Below are 16,638 nucleotides of genomic sequence, written 5' to 3'. Positions count from 1 at the left end.
TAAATGACTATTGAAACACGTTTTCGACCGATTGCAACACCGCCGACATAGATGTTACATAAAGAATACTCTGGACCCGTAAAGCTGACAGCACTGTGGACAGAAATGCTGTGTAAAGATTATTAAACATGTACATGTATTCGACTAATTGCAAAATCTCCGACACACGTTCTAGTATTTTGATATGAAACTAGGTTAAGAACTTTCGGTGAATATAAAACTGACGGAATTATTGTCTGTCTAAAACTTTGAAGACGTTTTTAAAAATAGGTTACACAACCACGAAAATCTATGTATAAGAATTTATTCTAAAGATCATTTCTTACCACAAAATACACGCTTAGCCCAGCAGGGGGAGTGCAGATCTACGGATCGCGGGGGCGTAAGTTCGTTCCCCGGGTAATGCGTTTGTTCTCCGTGACGATTTGATAAACTACATTGTTTCAGTCATCATTAGTACTCCACCTCTGATTTATGTGGGGAAAATGGCAATTACTTGCGGAGAACTGGTTTCAAATGCTACAGAATCTATGAACACTGGTTAGGTTAACTGCTCACCGTTAAATAACTAAAATGGTGGGGAAAGTTACCTTATGAGATATTCAGAGCAATACTTTTTATACTACCCTCATTTTCGAGGGTGTCTAAAATTTGGAGAACCGGGGTTACATGCAGGCCATACTATATAAACCTACTTGTCAGTCTCTGTCTACCACAGTAAAACTAGTCTGTGACGTGAAGTAAAGCCGTGAAAGGCAGTTCGAGCTTTTCCTCCTGGAGAGATGGTACAACATGGCATTTTGTGTTTACTATTTGTCATTGGTTATAACACTGAGAAAGCAAGTAAGTGCAAATCAATATTATATTATGAATTACTTAATATATTGATCGACAGCTAAAAGGGAATTGCGGAACGTTATATGTTAAGAAACGAAAGTTAATTTACGTAGGATATTTCCGCGTGATTCGGAATTGTACTTATTCATCTCTTACATAATAAATGTACGTTCAAAAAATCAAATGCAAATGTAAATAAATCTACAGAGCGGGAATTTAAAAATGCTGTTTTTTAGATTTTCAAACTAAAAAATGCCCCTAAAATTAATTAGCTATATACAATCTCTAAGTTACGTTCTATCGAACCACGTGCTTATACCTGTTCTATGTCGCCTGAGTACAAAATCAAATTTTATAGAATTCTATTTCTTGAGTAAAATGTCACAAAAATATTATAACTAGTTTTGGATAACATAATCCGTTTTCAAAAAAGTTAAGATTAAGAATAAAATATATTTTACTTTATCGTTTGTTCATATCTGACTTTAGTTAACATCAAACACAGCATTACTGCATACAGTTTATGTTAAAGTTAAAAAGATACACAAAATTGTAAAAAAATTGTACGTGCAGGTACAACAATATAGGTGCAGGTATAATAAAAAAGTTAGCTGCAGATATATAAGTGAACCTGCAGTTATGAAATTGTATCTTCAGTTTCAAAATTGCGCCTGCATGTCCACTTTTATACCTGCTGGTACAAATAAGAAATAAAGCACAAGTGTTTATTTTATTATTATTTTTTTTTATTTTTTGTTTTGTTTATTTTTGTAGAATTGGTATAGTATTTTACTGCCCAATGAGTTACTCATTCGGATTTTAGGATCTAGAATTTATATAACCATGTAGAACTACGTAGAATCCAAGACAACAATTTTATGCTCTCAGAAGTAAATGAGCCGCGCCGTGAGAAAAGCAACATAGTGCGTTTGCGACCAGCATGGATCCAGACCAGCCTGCGATCAGGCGGATACGCAGGCTGATCTGGATCCATGCTGGTCGCAAATGCACTATGTTGCTTTTCTAATTGCGCAGCTCAAATGTTATTTTTTCTTGTGATAAAAAACTATAATTACTGCCGCTTATATAAGAAAGTAGAAATAGATAAAGTTTGCAATTCACATGTCGCAATGGCGTTTGTTACATTTTAGGTGCCGTGAATGTTGCCCTTTCAAGACCAGCTAATCAAACAGAAACTCTTAATTACTTATACCTATGGGAAGCTAGTTTTGCCGTAGATGGATGTGCATCACCTGATGATTACGAGAGTTCTCGATGTTGTAGCTGCAGCAATGCTCCCGGGGAGAACACGTGGACAGTATACCTGGATCAAGCCTATGTTATAGACCATGTGATAATACATGGCCGCAGTGGTATGAAAATTTCTGATAACAATCAGTCATTTGGGATCGAAACTGCATCTAGGTTTGAAAGAATCGTTAAACGTAATTTCGGGGTTGGGGGAGGGGGCTCCTTGGCTGTGTGATTAAGGTCGCTGACTTCAAATCACTTAACTCTTACCGATGTGGGTTCGAGTCTCACTCGGGGCGTTGAATTCTTCATGTAAGGAAGCCATCCACCTGGATTACGGAAGGTCGGTAGTCATCAACCTAGGTTCCCGCTTGTGATGAAATAATTCGCGGAGGGGCACCTGGGCTCTTCTATCACCGTCGCCATATAACCTATAATTGTGTCGGTGCGACGTTAAATTCCCCCCAAAATACATTTCTTACTAAAAGCTTCCAAGCTACATCATTTTAAGTCAAAATCAAAGCCAGATATTTATAAAAAAATAGTTGAATTACGAATCGGAAAAGTTTACACAGACTTATCTTGCTACATTTTTTCATTTCAGATATAGACAGCCAGCTAGGGGGGTTTCAGCTATATATTCGACAGGATCAATTCTCTCCGGAACTTCAGGTCTATGACAACACTGGCTTTCCATACAATAACGGATATTTTGATATTCCGATTGCGTCAAATTTGCCTGTCACTGAGGTCGCTATAAAGAGAAATCCTGGTCCGCTAACACTCTGCGAAGTGGAGGTTTTTGCCGGTAACAGTTTTGTATTTCATTAATTCTTGACTGCAATATAACGGACAACAGACCGTTTTCAATAGATAAAATCAGCTCTTGCTTATCTGCTCTTTCCGTCAGAGTCCGCAAAGTCTTCATTGATAAGAGACTAAAATGGCACGGCAAAAAGACAAATGAGCCGTGCCATGAGAAAACCAACATAGTGGGTTTGCGACCAGCATGGATCCAGACCAGCCTGCGCATCCGCGCAGTCTGGTCAGGATCCATGCTGTTCGCTTTTAAAGCCTATTGGAATTGGAGAAACTGTTAGCGAACAGCATGGATCCTGACCAGACTGCGCGGATGCGCAGGCTGGTCTGGATCCATGCTGGTCGCAAAGCCACTATGATGGTTTTCCCATGGCACGGCTCAAATAGACTTGTATATGAACGATTTGACAATTATTTTTGACAATGCAAGACGAATTTCTGTCCTAAACATCAAATTGTTTCATTCTTGGTGTGGTTCGCAAATTATGTTTCTCACATTGAATAACGCTTTCACCAATATCATTTCTATTTTAACAAACGCAGATATCATACAAAATAATGATCAGTACTTACATTGAACTCTAGCAACTTTAACAAAGTATAGTTGTTTTTAATATATATATTATGCCTAAACGCATGTCGTGCATACTGGTAGTATCATTTTTTATATTAGACTTTAGCAACTTTAATAAAAACTATTTGTCTTTACAGGTTTCCGTGACTTTGATTATCTTTAACTAAAGGGTGTTTCTTTCAATAAAGAAAAATAAAAAGAATGTTGTTTTTGTTTCAGCGTGACATCAAAATATATTTCACTTGAGTGAATACAATATGCAATAATTTCACGAATGGCACAGAAGATCAAAATTATGGTGATAACAAATGAAATATACTTTGATTTCACATGTAAAACAAACAAATTGTCTTAAAATTTATGATTTTCAATGGTTTTTAACCAAATTATATCCATCTCACCCCTCGCAACGTCACGTGTATTGCGTCAAAACGTTACAATGTCTTAACATCACGGTACATTATATTTGTGTTGAAAAATGATCAAACACGAAATTCGAAGTTTCCATACTTCTTTTACATTTTATTACAATGTAGTATGCACGTGTTTGTATCTATAAACCTCACTTTTTTAGAATATATGTTTCAAAGAATTTCCGAATATTTGTAACATGTCTACTTTTGGATACAAATGTAGTTCCGTAACAGTGAAAAATAAACATGATATTTTCACTGCTTTAAGAATGTGAAAATATCAAATTAATTACTCTTATAAAAACCAGTATTTCACTGAAAAGCATAAGAATTTAGATAAAATGTAATCGCTCTTACAAATGTTTAATTTAGGTAGTGAATCCGTAATGACAGTCGGTCATTTCCGTGCGGTAACGTAATATCTTGTATGGCGTTTCGGCTTTCTTCGGTCGATAATGTAGCTCATGGTCAGAGACCACCAATTCAAAAAAGTAACCTTACTGGGAATGAGGTAAGTGTATACCTGGGAATAAGGTAGAGTCTGTGAGTTCTGATTGGTCAGTCATGTAAACAAACCCAAGAAGTGATTAGTTTGTTTTTTTCAAAATGGAATATTTTTACTGCATTTACAGTATTTCATTATACATTTTAACAAAATTTGCTACATTCTATGTGTATTGAAAAAAAGTTTCATCAAATGAATTTCTCCCGCCATGACTGACAAAGATATAAAAAGGGGGTCATCTCTTAATGACTTAATTACTTAAATTACTTAAATAAAGGATCACTATTCATATGTTTTTCGTCTGATATTTTGGTGGAACTAAGATAATTCTTGAAAAAAATGTGGTTGGATATACATGTTTCGATTTATGGAAGGCCGTACGTGCCATAATGTTATAATGGAAGTCTATAGGAAATAAATTGGTGTTCTCTAACCACATAAGAGCATCATGTCGGAAAATGCCGAAATCGCAAACGGGGGATACGTAATCGAACGGAAATTCCCGAATGTCATTACGAATCAACTGCGTTAAAGGAGTATTAATTCTATATGTTTTCAGCTGAATCCACATCTGCTGTGCAGACGGCATCCATAACAGCATCCCTATTAGCTACAAGTAAGTGAATGTCATTTAATAGTTGGAATATTTGTTCTATATGAACTAAACACGAAATGTCGAGGTAGGTAGGAATAAGCAACCTCAAAATTAACTTGGTTTGCATTACTTGAAATTGTAATTACACAAGTGCGTGATGTTTCTGTGTTTTTATATTTTTACACTGAAAGTGCTTGGTTATGCATTTTTATAAAAAATATATATATAAGAAGATGCCATTGAAAGCGCAGAATGCAAACAAGCAAAATGAGCCGTGCCATGAGAAAACCAACATAGTGGGTGTGCGACCAGCATGGATCCAGACCAGCCTGCGCATCCGCGCAGTCTGGTCAGGATCCATGCTGTTCGCTAACAGTTTCTCCAATTCCAGTAGGCTTTAAAAGCGAACAGCATGGAGCCTGACCAGACTGCGCGGAAGCGCAGGCTGGTCTGGATCCATGCTGGTCGCACACCCACTATGTTGGTTTTCCCATGGCACGGCTCAAATCTTGTTGATTCAGTTCGACTGAATCTGTTCACGATAGGTAATGACATGTGCAAAGCCCTCGCACTACCTTATATTGTTCATTTTTTTTATTGAAAGGACTCCATGGCCCCAAACAACCGGTAGTTGTGTTAAATTTTGTGGATTATATGTACGTGTTAAATAATAAAAGAGCTCAAATGTACATGTCCGAGCCTGCTAATTTTACATTATGCAAATTCATGATAAACTTTTCCAGGTTTAAACACTTTTAGATGTTTCTTTTAACCACATATTTTCCCCATGTTCTCTGTGTCACATTTAACGTTCTCTTATGTATAGTTGCTAAATAATTCCTGAAACAGATTTACAATATTTTCAGGCTCTTTTGTGTCACAATTGTGATCAACCAGACTATATTTATAGCCTCTTCTGAAACATACTTTTCTTCTTAGGTTCAATTGTGTCTCGATTTAAACCAACTACTCAAAGCAACACTTTAAACTATGTATTTGACTGGACATCTGACAAGGCTGTAGATGGAGATTACAGATCAACTAATCCTAACGTTGACGCAAGCTGTGCTACAACAGAACAGGCATTTAATAATGAATGGAAAGTGGACTTGGTTGAACAATATATTGTGGACAAAATAGATTTGTATTCTCGAAGTGACGGTAAGTAATTAGATGCAACCTTACATTTCTCACAATAGTTTATTTAAATATACTCATGCATATGCTAAAACAATGACGAATGACATTTAAACTTCTTTTTTTTTCTTATAAAGACTCATATCAGTCCGTTACAATATATTCAAGACATTTTTAATTTAAGATATCAAAATTCTTGTTGTTGACGACGCTTAAATGCAAATTGCTTCTTATTAGACGGACTTAAAGCTGACGATAGTATTGATTTTTAAAAGAGAGGTGGCCCAGGGGATAAGTTACAGAGGTTGTTTATTGTACTTAGATCTCATTTCCTAATATTCGATGAAGCAGAACATTCCTTCGCCAATACAACTGCCCAATGGAGTAAAGATTTCCTTTTGTCGTGACTAAAGCACAACAAAATCGTTGTTACTGACATGTGTTATTATTTGGTTGTAGGTCAAGATCAGATCTCCGGGTTTGAAGTGTATGGACAGGTGGATGTTGGATTTCCAGAATTTCTCATTTACGCCAGCAGTGATCCACTGGGAACCAGCGTATTCAATGTTTTTGTTGTACCAGCAACAACAATTAGATATGTCATCGTGAAAAGAAATGGTCTACTAACACTTTGTGAAGTTGATGTTTTTGGGAGTAAGTATTTTTTATTATTTCATTTTGTGCTAAGTTGTATTACAATAATTGACTGAAGATAATGTAGTATTCCGTAAATTGAACTGCTTTGTTTCAGACTAACAAATAAGACATATTTCTAGCCATTGCAACATTGTCATCTTGCTTCATCGTCTAGGAGCTTTGTATGCTGCTTGCAACATGAAAATTAAATAGGTTGATATTGATTCGGTCCTGCAAGACATGTGTGATATCACTATCTTTTGGTCATTTCGTTAACATCAACATATTAAAATCCACAACTCGTCAATGAATTATTGTATTTTATAAATACATTTCATGCCATTTTGATATCGTATACTATACGAGTAGATAGTGTGCATTGTTACTTACTGTTATTAAATAAGATATAAAAAGCATTGTTAATAGAATTAAACAATGTTTTCTGTCAAAGTTTTAGCGGTCTCTCCAACAACATCTACCACACTTCAACCACCTGTTACATCCATCACTGATACAGAAACAACGACAGCGCCCCCAAGTGAGTAAAACTGAAATACGATGAATAAAACTTTATTTATTGTAATAAACACTTTCCAACAGGATTGAGAAGCCGCCGAATCATGTTAATGTATATACAATCAAAATTAATTATAACGATTCTTGAAATATTTATTCGAAGTATTTCTTCAAAACTACTTACTTTTAGAAAACTAGAGGCCAACCTGAGAGTACATTAAATGAAAAATATTGCGCAATAGAAACGCTGTTGTAGAGTTACAGTAAACATTCGAAAAGTGTGTCACTTATTTCGGTGTTGTAAGTACTCTGGCGATTTTTTGTCTCTGGTGCCTAGTTGTATAATTTGAATGTGCATGCTTTTCTGATAGTAAGAAAGCAAAGAAAACAGATGTGTTTGCTTTGTCGTGAATAATGGTGTTTACATACACATTTTATTAATATAATCGCCATATTTTTTTACCTGAATAAGACAGACTGCATTGGTTTTATTAATAGTGATATTATAATAACTTAATAAAGCTGTCTTGTTAGAAATTTTAATCACCATACTATTTCACTTGATGAAGGCTATATTGCTTTTATTAATCCGTTTATTTTTTTTTACTAAATTAAAGTTCTTTCAGTTTTTAATCGCTACATATTTTTCCCAGGAATAAATGTGGCATTGAACAAACCAGCAAATCAGTTAGAAGATTTGTTTTATGGCTTTTGGTGGTATGCAAGTCTTGCAGTTGATGGTTGCTATGACCGAACAGACCCTAACAACGTACCTTGCTGTTCTACCTCGATGGGAGACGTCAATAACTTTTGGTCAGTCGACTTGCAGGCGTCTGTCGTCATCGACTTAATTGAAATCTATGGAAGAGCAGATCGTAAGTACTTCGTATATGCTTAGAATGTGAATTTACTTAAACGTTTTATTTGAGGTATATACTTTACATTGATGAATAATGAGCGAAGTAGACAACCGGTGTTTTATATGCAAATGCTAATGCATAATGTTGACGTTGGTCACATTCAAAAAAACATTGCAATGTTATACAGTCTTGTTGAAACCGTGTATTATACTATGTAAGTATGTTTCTATATTTAAATTAACACTCAGAGAGCATTTTATGACAAAATATTTCAACAAAGAACATTGAAAGATTTGAAACATTTGAAACAGTTTCGCGTGAAATATCATTGAACGTTTAACCTTTGATTTTTACATACATGTACTAGTATTTGTATCATGACAGTAACAATGGGAATCAGGGGTTCAACAGTAGTATGAAACATATTGCATATTTTGGTTCAATGTTTTCCTCAAATGTATTGTCTATCCAGAGGATGACCAGCTGCCTGGTTTCCAGCTGTACACGCAAGAATTTGTTGGAGCCACTGAAGAATTGATATATGACAGCACTGGCGTACCATATGGTGACGGAATTTATATTATACCGATAGACCCGCCAAAACTCGTGAGATTTGTTTACATTAAACGAAACGGCATCATATCACTTTGTGAAGTAGTCGTGTTTGAAGGTAGGACTTTTTGTATTATTCTTTTCCAGAATTTAGTTCATGTTATGGTTGAGCCTACTATTCAGAGAAATTTGTTCATACTCTGTTAGACGATAAACAATGGTGTTAGAAAGTCAAAAAGTAATATTTAGATTAGGTAATATTTGCTAAAAGGATGACCGTTTGTTTAGGCTGCATTGTACCTTCACACTAAAACACTTTATAAAACTTCATTTGTTTTAATCTTCAAAAGTTTTTTCTTTCTTTTTATTTAATTATGAAGCGTATAAACCTATGAAACTGAGTCTAGACCCGACAGATCAAATATATTGGTCACTCAAGGAAGAAAAATATTAAACTTTGACATTTTAAATAATTAAAACTAATAAAGGATTTGTATCGTATCCTGTGCTTGAAGGAACTTTGTTAGACAATTTTGATATCTGTCTTCAAGTTAATTTTATGTTGGTGCAGAATTGCACTGAAAAAGAGTTACCGCCCTTTACCATACACAAAGTTCATTAAATTAAAATATAAAGTTGTTCAAAAATCTATGGAGAGGTTTCTAAAGCGTGGAACGGTGTACAAACTGCAGTATAACTTCAAAAGTGCATATGGTTTATCATGATAATGTGTACGTTATTTTATTCCGATTGAAAACCTTAAACTCCTATCATGCTGGACACGACTGATTCTGCCTTTAAGACTCACTGTTCAGTCAGTATCAATGGTACTCTCCAAATTGAAAGATGGACTAGTTCATAATAGAAATTTAGCAGGGTAAGGGTTAAGAATTTGTCGAATAAATATCATTATACGTCACTTTAACAATGACTTATAAAGTGTTATATTTTACAGTTTGATACTCAAATGTTTCTACTTCAACGCTTGCATATCGCGCGCATGCTTTCCCAGCGCATGCTTTCCCAATATAAATACCAAAACATTATATATTCTAACGTAGTTATAAATGTTGCAGTAAATATACATGGTAAAAGTGCGTTCTTCATGGCTGACTTGACAAGTTATTCAATGTGTCATTGAATTAAACATTAATTATCGAGTGTTGGTGCGAAGTAGGGCTGCCTAAACTACATTTGAGCCACACCATGAAAACCACCAACATAGTGCATTTGCGACCGGCATGGATCCAGACCAGCCTGCGCATCTTCGCAGTCTAATCACAGGATCCATACTGTTCGCTAACGGTTTCTCTAATTGCAAGAAGCTTTGAAATCAAACAGCATGGATCCTGACTAGACTGCGCGGATGCGCATGCTTGTCTGGATCCATGCCGGTTGCAAATGCACTATGTTGGTTTCTCATGGTGCGGCTCACATAAATTCACAGTAAAGGTCCAATAGTGGTTAGGGAGGATCAATGTACAATGGCACCGCTTTCCCTATGTTTTATGCAAGTAAATTACGAAAAATGGCTTCACAATGAATGTAATTGCAGCAATAAATATAAACCCTGAGACAACAACAACAACAACAACCGATACGATTACTTCAAGTATAAAAGGAATACCTACAACAGAGGAAACAACAGAAACACCAATAACAGTAACGCCCATGCCTCAAACAACTTCAACTGAAACGTCAGCTGCTGCGCATACTTCCGGTATTTAGAATAGCCTAGCGCTAATGCTTACTTAATTTGCTGGCTTTGACGATAGCCCTTTTAAGATGCAAATCTGAATTAAAACAACAGGAATGTTATTTTTCTGTTACTTTCAGCATTTATATAACTATGTATATGAGCTGTTTCTTCCTATGTGAACCTGAATGCGACAAGCTTGATTGCGCATACGTGCATTTGCAGCCAAAACCATAACAGTTGAGCAGTTGCATATAGTTAAAAGTTGAACAGTTAATACGACGGTTACAAATGTAAGAAAGCGTTTGAAATGATATTTTCAATTGCAGCTACTGTTTCTCAAGAAACAACAACTTTTCTACCACCAACGTCTACAGCACCATCACTAGCACCTACAGCAGCACAACGTAAGTTAACGTTACTTTCCATATCTACGCATTCTTTCCAGTTGATTTCAAAGGTGTAAACGTAAAGTGTAAAAAAAATAGCAGAACAGGTGAATATCACTTTAAAACATTTTTGAATAGATAAAACGTAATTTCCAATTCTACATGTAATATGTACTGAAATGTGAAGGCATTCTATATCTTATTAAGATTTTTAAGAGCTCTTAACAGAAAATTCTAAAAATTGTCCAGGGCAGATTACTGCAGCCCATGAAGATAATAACAAGGTATACACAATAACAACGTTTATGAATTTGTTGAAAAAAATTCTAAACGGCAATGACATGCCATGTAGGCACATTATTGCTGTTTCATAATGGAATCTGATACCTAGAATATTTATATTTACGTTCTTAAGACGACCGGCCAATCAGGCATATAGACACTAATTAGAAAAATGGTGCGAAAAAAAATGGTGTAATGACGGATACAAATAGTCCTCAGCCTTTTTTTATTGTTTTTTTTTTTTTGTTTGTTTTTGTTTTTGTTTTGTTTTTGCTCTGCAGAGCTATAATTCTTATTTCTTTGTATTTTTTTTTTTTTTGCTAAAATCACATGATAGATCTATGCTTGACATTTAGGTAGCATTTTCATTATGAAATAACAACATGACAAACTTAACGCATACACCACCAGTACAATTTTGGGCCTCATTTTTAGCTGATTTTTGCAGTTTGTGTGTTTGACTGAAATTATTTTTCTAGCATCAAACATGACTCCCACTATCCTTCTGATTTTTTATTTAGCACTGACAATATTCTTCAAGAAATTGTAGGTTACAGACATTTAAAATGGGTCCTGACGTGTGCTGTCAATTTTATATAGAATATTTAGTGTGTTATAACCATCATACGATATAAATGTAGAAGTTGCCCCATTAATGATTGCCAAAACGCTGTTCGTCTAAATATAGAACATTAAAGACTATATTGAACTTCGGCCACTTGGTTTGTTTGTTTTTTGTTGTTTTTTTTATTTGTTTTTTTTTTTTTGGGGGGGGGGGGGGCGGGGGGGGGGGGGGAGGTTAATGCTTGTATAAATTTAATGCATGTATACAAAAAATATGATTTAACTGAAAACAGGAAACATGTGAACATTTTGACAGATTAGTTACAAAAGGTGGAAACGTACATAATATATTATGAGTGTCTTTGTCTAAAATAAGGTATCATTAATATAATCTGATATCATGTGTAATTATCGATTTAATGTAGAAAAGGAGGTGTACTTTACATCTATGTGAAAGTCTAGTTGATGTTCATGCTTCGCATACGTCAAGGAAAATTCATGTGCCTGATAAAAAAAAAAAAAAACACAGTATTCATGTATAATTATTAATTTCCATTTCAGCCGTCAATATCGCATTGAATCAGTTTGCAAGTCAGACAGACACGCTTGACTTCAATGGATACTTATGGGAAGCCAGTTTAGCAGTGGATGGTTGTAAACCACCTTTTCCTAATAACGATTATGAGGGTTCCCAATGCTGTAGCGGAAGCTTTGCTGCGGGAGGAAACACGTGGACAGTCTTCCTACCCTTGCAGTATGTCATAGATCGAGTTATTGTAATCGGAAGAAGTGGTGAGTACATTTAATATTACATAAAAAAAATAACATTAATTACAGGTGTGTTGCTACAAAATTAACTTGTAAATTACTTTTATAAGAATGTATTTTGTAAACAATTGGTTTTGTTTTAATTACTAAAGTAATTTGTTCTGTCTTTTAGGACGTCTATATATTGTAAAGCTACGTGGCAACAGTTTTATTTAAGAAATAATTTATAGCAAAAGAGTTTTTTAACACTATTTATGCCTGATGGGCGGTTATACGTCGGGCGTAATAATTTCTCGAGGGTGCAGCCCGAGTGAAATTATTTGTACGACGTATTACCGCCCGAGTGTATAAACAGTGTTAAAACACGGTTTTGCTATCAATTATTTCGATTCTAATATGCCCTTAATCTAAAACAGTACATAGAATAGAAGCGCTCTTCCTTTGTCGCATATTAGAAAAATTGTTTCGTTATCAGAATATTTCTAAAGAATAAATAAGGCAAAATTTTATATCGAAGAGTTCATTTTCATTTTGTACGTGTTGGTCTACTATTATTTTAATCTTGTGTCATCCCAAAAAGGAAAGGTATTGCTGTTGATTTAACGTTATCAACAGGGTTCATGTTCACGAATTAACTTCTCGCTTTAAAGTCAGAAAGTTTTAATTATCACCTTCTGCCATTTCAACGACTTGGTCCGTCCAAACAGACGAGGTACTGACGGGCCATTTCACCTGAAACAAGCACCACAACAATACAACAATAACTGTGTCATGCACTCCTGAAAATTTTATTATTTCAGACATATCAACTCAGCTGCAGGATTTTCAGTTGTATATAAGGCAAAGCTCGATATCCCCAGAAATACTAGTATATGACAACAGCGGTATACCGTACGGCAATGGATACTTTGACATTCCTATCACGTCAATGTTACCCATCACTCAGGTCACTGTAAAGAGACCGTCAGGGCCACTTCTGCTGTGTGAAATTGAAGTGTTTGGTGGTAAGTTTCTTTATACGATGAAATATTAGTAATTGTCTTGATAATTATATACGTCTCTAATCAAGCCTAACTAGAAATATGCAAATGTGCTCCTGAGATGATTACAAGAAGTTCTATAGAGACCAATGTATGATAGGAAATGCTACTAATTATTGAACGAGTGAAAATGTTGACGAGTACGACATTTTCAGTTTCTTTTTAAAGGTACGAGGTCCATTATAAATTTAGATTTTTATCTGTCAAGATCTTTAAAAAAAACTTCAAAAATTATATAAACTCATAATAATGAAGACACAAAACTTTTATGTTTTTATTGAGTAATGAATACTTTTATTATACAAATTAATATAGCGCACTTTTCATGATAACACTTTAAAGGCGCTCTACAGCACAAAGGCAGCCACTCGGGGCACCAAATTCGTTCTCTACTAGTACAGACACGAGCAATTTATTTAGAGGGACACAGTGAGACAAAGCCACTAGAACAAAGAGAGATAGAAATCCGTTCAGATACAGACATGTCCGGCTAACTTAGCCTAGCTCTTTGTGAATAGACAGTCTAGTTCTTTAACGTATCAGGTGTATAGCACGCGAAGTCGTCTTTCCTGGGTAGAACCAGTACTAGCCTCTTGGTTAGATGGGAGACACTCAAGAGCATCTCAGAAATCTCCAGTGCCTGGAACGGGATTCGAACCCGGATCTCTGAATTGACAAGCAATCTTGATACCAACACATCATCGGGTTCACATAACCATTACAATTATTTATATAATGTTATTTTTTACAATATTTGATACACAAACGTTTCAGTTTCAGCGCTTGAAAAGCAAATACCAAAACATCAGTTTCGAAATATATGACATTATTATGTTTAATATTATATGCCTACATTTAGCACTCTGTAGATAAGTTGGCAAAAGGGTGAGACCAACCATTAAAAAATCCAAATATGCCATATTTTATTGTTAGAAATCCTTTTAAAATTGTTTATATACACAAACAGAACAAAGACTGGCAACATAAAATCACGTAAACAAGTGACGCCTAAAGACGTTTTATTGTTTAAAATCCTGTTACAATTTAACCATTAAGTTCACTCGTCATTTTGCTTTTAGCATACCCAAGAAACAAATCAATATCTCGGACTATCGGGTATTTTATATATGTTGTATCATGATCGGGCATTCTTTCCTTCTATTTCTACAATTTAACAAAGAAATAAAAATAATAATCTGCTTACACTCTAGGAATTTTAACGCATCATCCATTCATGGCAATAATTTTTATTCAAACAGTTGGATGTTTACTTATTATTGTCCCATATGGGGATTATTAAAGCGTGACCGTTGTCATTTGTGCTTGTGTAGCTCGTGCCGTATAATTCAGCTAGGCGCATTTACATTCGATCAATGTTATCACATGATGAACAAGATTAATAACTCGTGAACAACCATTTCTTTTAAAATGCGCGGGCCTGTATTAAATAGAAAATATATTCACAAAAATTAGTATTCATTTCGTTCTGATCAAAGTTAGGTGTTTCTCAAAATCTTTGACAGAAACCCTTTAAAGTGACAATAGCAAACAACACCCAGTCTATTTGGTATGGGAGAATCTCCCTGAAGTTATACTCGATTCTAAGCTCTATGGTTTCACATTTGACACCACAATATGAACATATACAAACGTTGGCGTTTTACAACATAAAACTCAAATTAACCCTTTATAATTAGAAAAGTGTAGAGACTTATTGGGATATTCGGTATTTTTTCCGACGGCGACAACCGAATCACTATATATTCGAATAAAACTATTCTTAATAAAAGATTCTTTAGCGGTAGTCACGCTTCCTTTAGCACTGAAAAAAATATATCACTTTAATGTCTCTATTTATTATGCGTATTTCATAAATATATGCATTAGGAAAATCTTCTTGGATCAATTTTATTTTCGAAATAATTAGATGGGACGTTTTTCAAGTCCCAAATTGTACAAAGCCGCACATCGGTCAGTGAGCACCAAAGTACTATAGTACTCCTTTATCTATTGTTAATACAAGTAGTCAGTTATGAACAATAGGTTGACAATACATGTATGTGATATTACAGCAATATATATAAACCCAGAGACCACATCAGCAACAACAGATACGATTACTGCAAGTACAGAAGGAATAACTACAACAGAGGCAACAACAGAAACATCAACAACAGTAACATCAACAGCAGAAACGCCTGTGCCTCAAACATCCAGCGCCGCGCAGACTTCCGGTATTTAGCATACTAGCCTAGCGCTATTGTTTCCTTTATTTGCTGGCGGCAAAGTTAGACTTTCTAATTAAACTAGTAAAAATGTTATTTTTGCTCTATCCTTCTGCATTTATATATATATGCATACGAACAGTTTCTTCCAATGCGAAATTTAATGTGACGTGCTTGATTGCGCGCAAGGCCATATGCAGCCACTGAATTAACGGCATACTGAGCTGTTGTATTTAATATGACTGTCAATAACAATTGCATAAAATCCTTTGAAAAGATGTATTTGAATTGCAGCTGCTGTATCTCAAGAAACAACAACTTTTCTACCACCAACGTCTGCGACACCATCACCAGCACCCACAACAGCACAACGTAAGTAAACACTTTTTCCCAGCGTCTTAATGAAATCAGTTTGGGAAAATTTCTTACCTATAGTGCTACACCACATTTGGCTTCACATTACAAAAGCTTTATCAATGCCTATATCTTTTACCAAAACCATTTATGAGATATTATTCAGTTTTACATCAAATGTACTGCTGGCGGCTTCTTTAAAGCATATTTTATATTTATAAATAATCGCAGAATTGTACAGGATCGGCTCTGATAGTCCGTGAAGATAACAGAAAAAGCGCACAGTTATGAATATCCTTGCTTAACACTTTTTTCTCTGGATCCAGGCATGTATAAACGGGAGAAAAAACGTTAAACACAAGGCAGTTCACGTTTTATTAATATGTGATTTTTATTATCTAAATGCTATTTATTCTTGCCCCGCTCCCCAACTCCCTCCCCTGCTTTCAAATTTGGGGTTAGGAAAATGTTTTTCGATAACCGTGAATGTGTTGAATACACGTAGCTTGTTTTTTTTCTGAATCGTACCAACGATTTTGGAAAACATCAAATGGTGACAGAATTTGAGGTCTTCGCGTTCGTACTTAAATAACCAGTATGTAAAATTATTATTGATACTGTGTTT

General features: G+C 35.0%; 1 protein-coding gene across 1 annotated transcript in view; it reads left to right on the top strand.

The window, feature by feature from the left end:
- The first annotated feature begins 726 nt into the window (after positions 1-726).
- The window catches only part of LOC123561470 (uncharacterized), a 49,172-nt gene continuing 33,260 nt past the window's right edge, over positions 727-16,638 (top strand). The window contains exons 1-14 of the mRNA XM_045353862.2: positions 727-843; positions 1,989-2,210; positions 2,693-2,896; positions 4,959-5,015; positions 5,934-6,155; positions 6,591-6,785; positions 7,219-7,305; positions 7,937-8,158; positions 8,616-8,813; positions 10,721-10,798; positions 12,188-12,418; positions 13,195-13,398; positions 15,507-15,668; positions 15,954-16,031. Of these exons, the coding sequence (XP_045209797.2) occupies positions 783-843; positions 1,989-2,210; positions 2,693-2,896; positions 4,959-5,015; positions 5,934-6,155; positions 6,591-6,785; positions 7,219-7,305; positions 7,937-8,158; positions 8,616-8,813; positions 10,721-10,798; positions 12,188-12,418; positions 13,195-13,398; positions 15,507-15,668; positions 15,954-16,031 (2,221 nt within the window). The 5' untranslated portion in view covers positions 727-782. The remainder of the gene's footprint in view (positions 844-1,988; positions 2,211-2,692; positions 2,897-4,958; positions 5,016-5,933; positions 6,156-6,590; positions 6,786-7,218; positions 7,306-7,936; positions 8,159-8,615; positions 8,814-10,720; positions 10,799-12,187; positions 12,419-13,194; positions 13,399-15,506; positions 15,669-15,953; positions 16,032-16,638) is intronic.

This window comes from Mercenaria mercenaria, chromosome 10, assembly GCF_021730395.1.
Source record: "Mercenaria mercenaria strain notata chromosome 10, MADL_Memer_1, whole genome shotgun sequence".
NCBI classification, from domain to species: domain Eukaryota; kingdom Metazoa; phylum Mollusca; class Bivalvia; order Venerida; family Veneridae; genus Mercenaria; species Mercenaria mercenaria.
The sequence above is the reverse complement of the archived record's forward strand: the minus strand, read 5'-3'. Positions and strand labels throughout refer to the sequence as shown.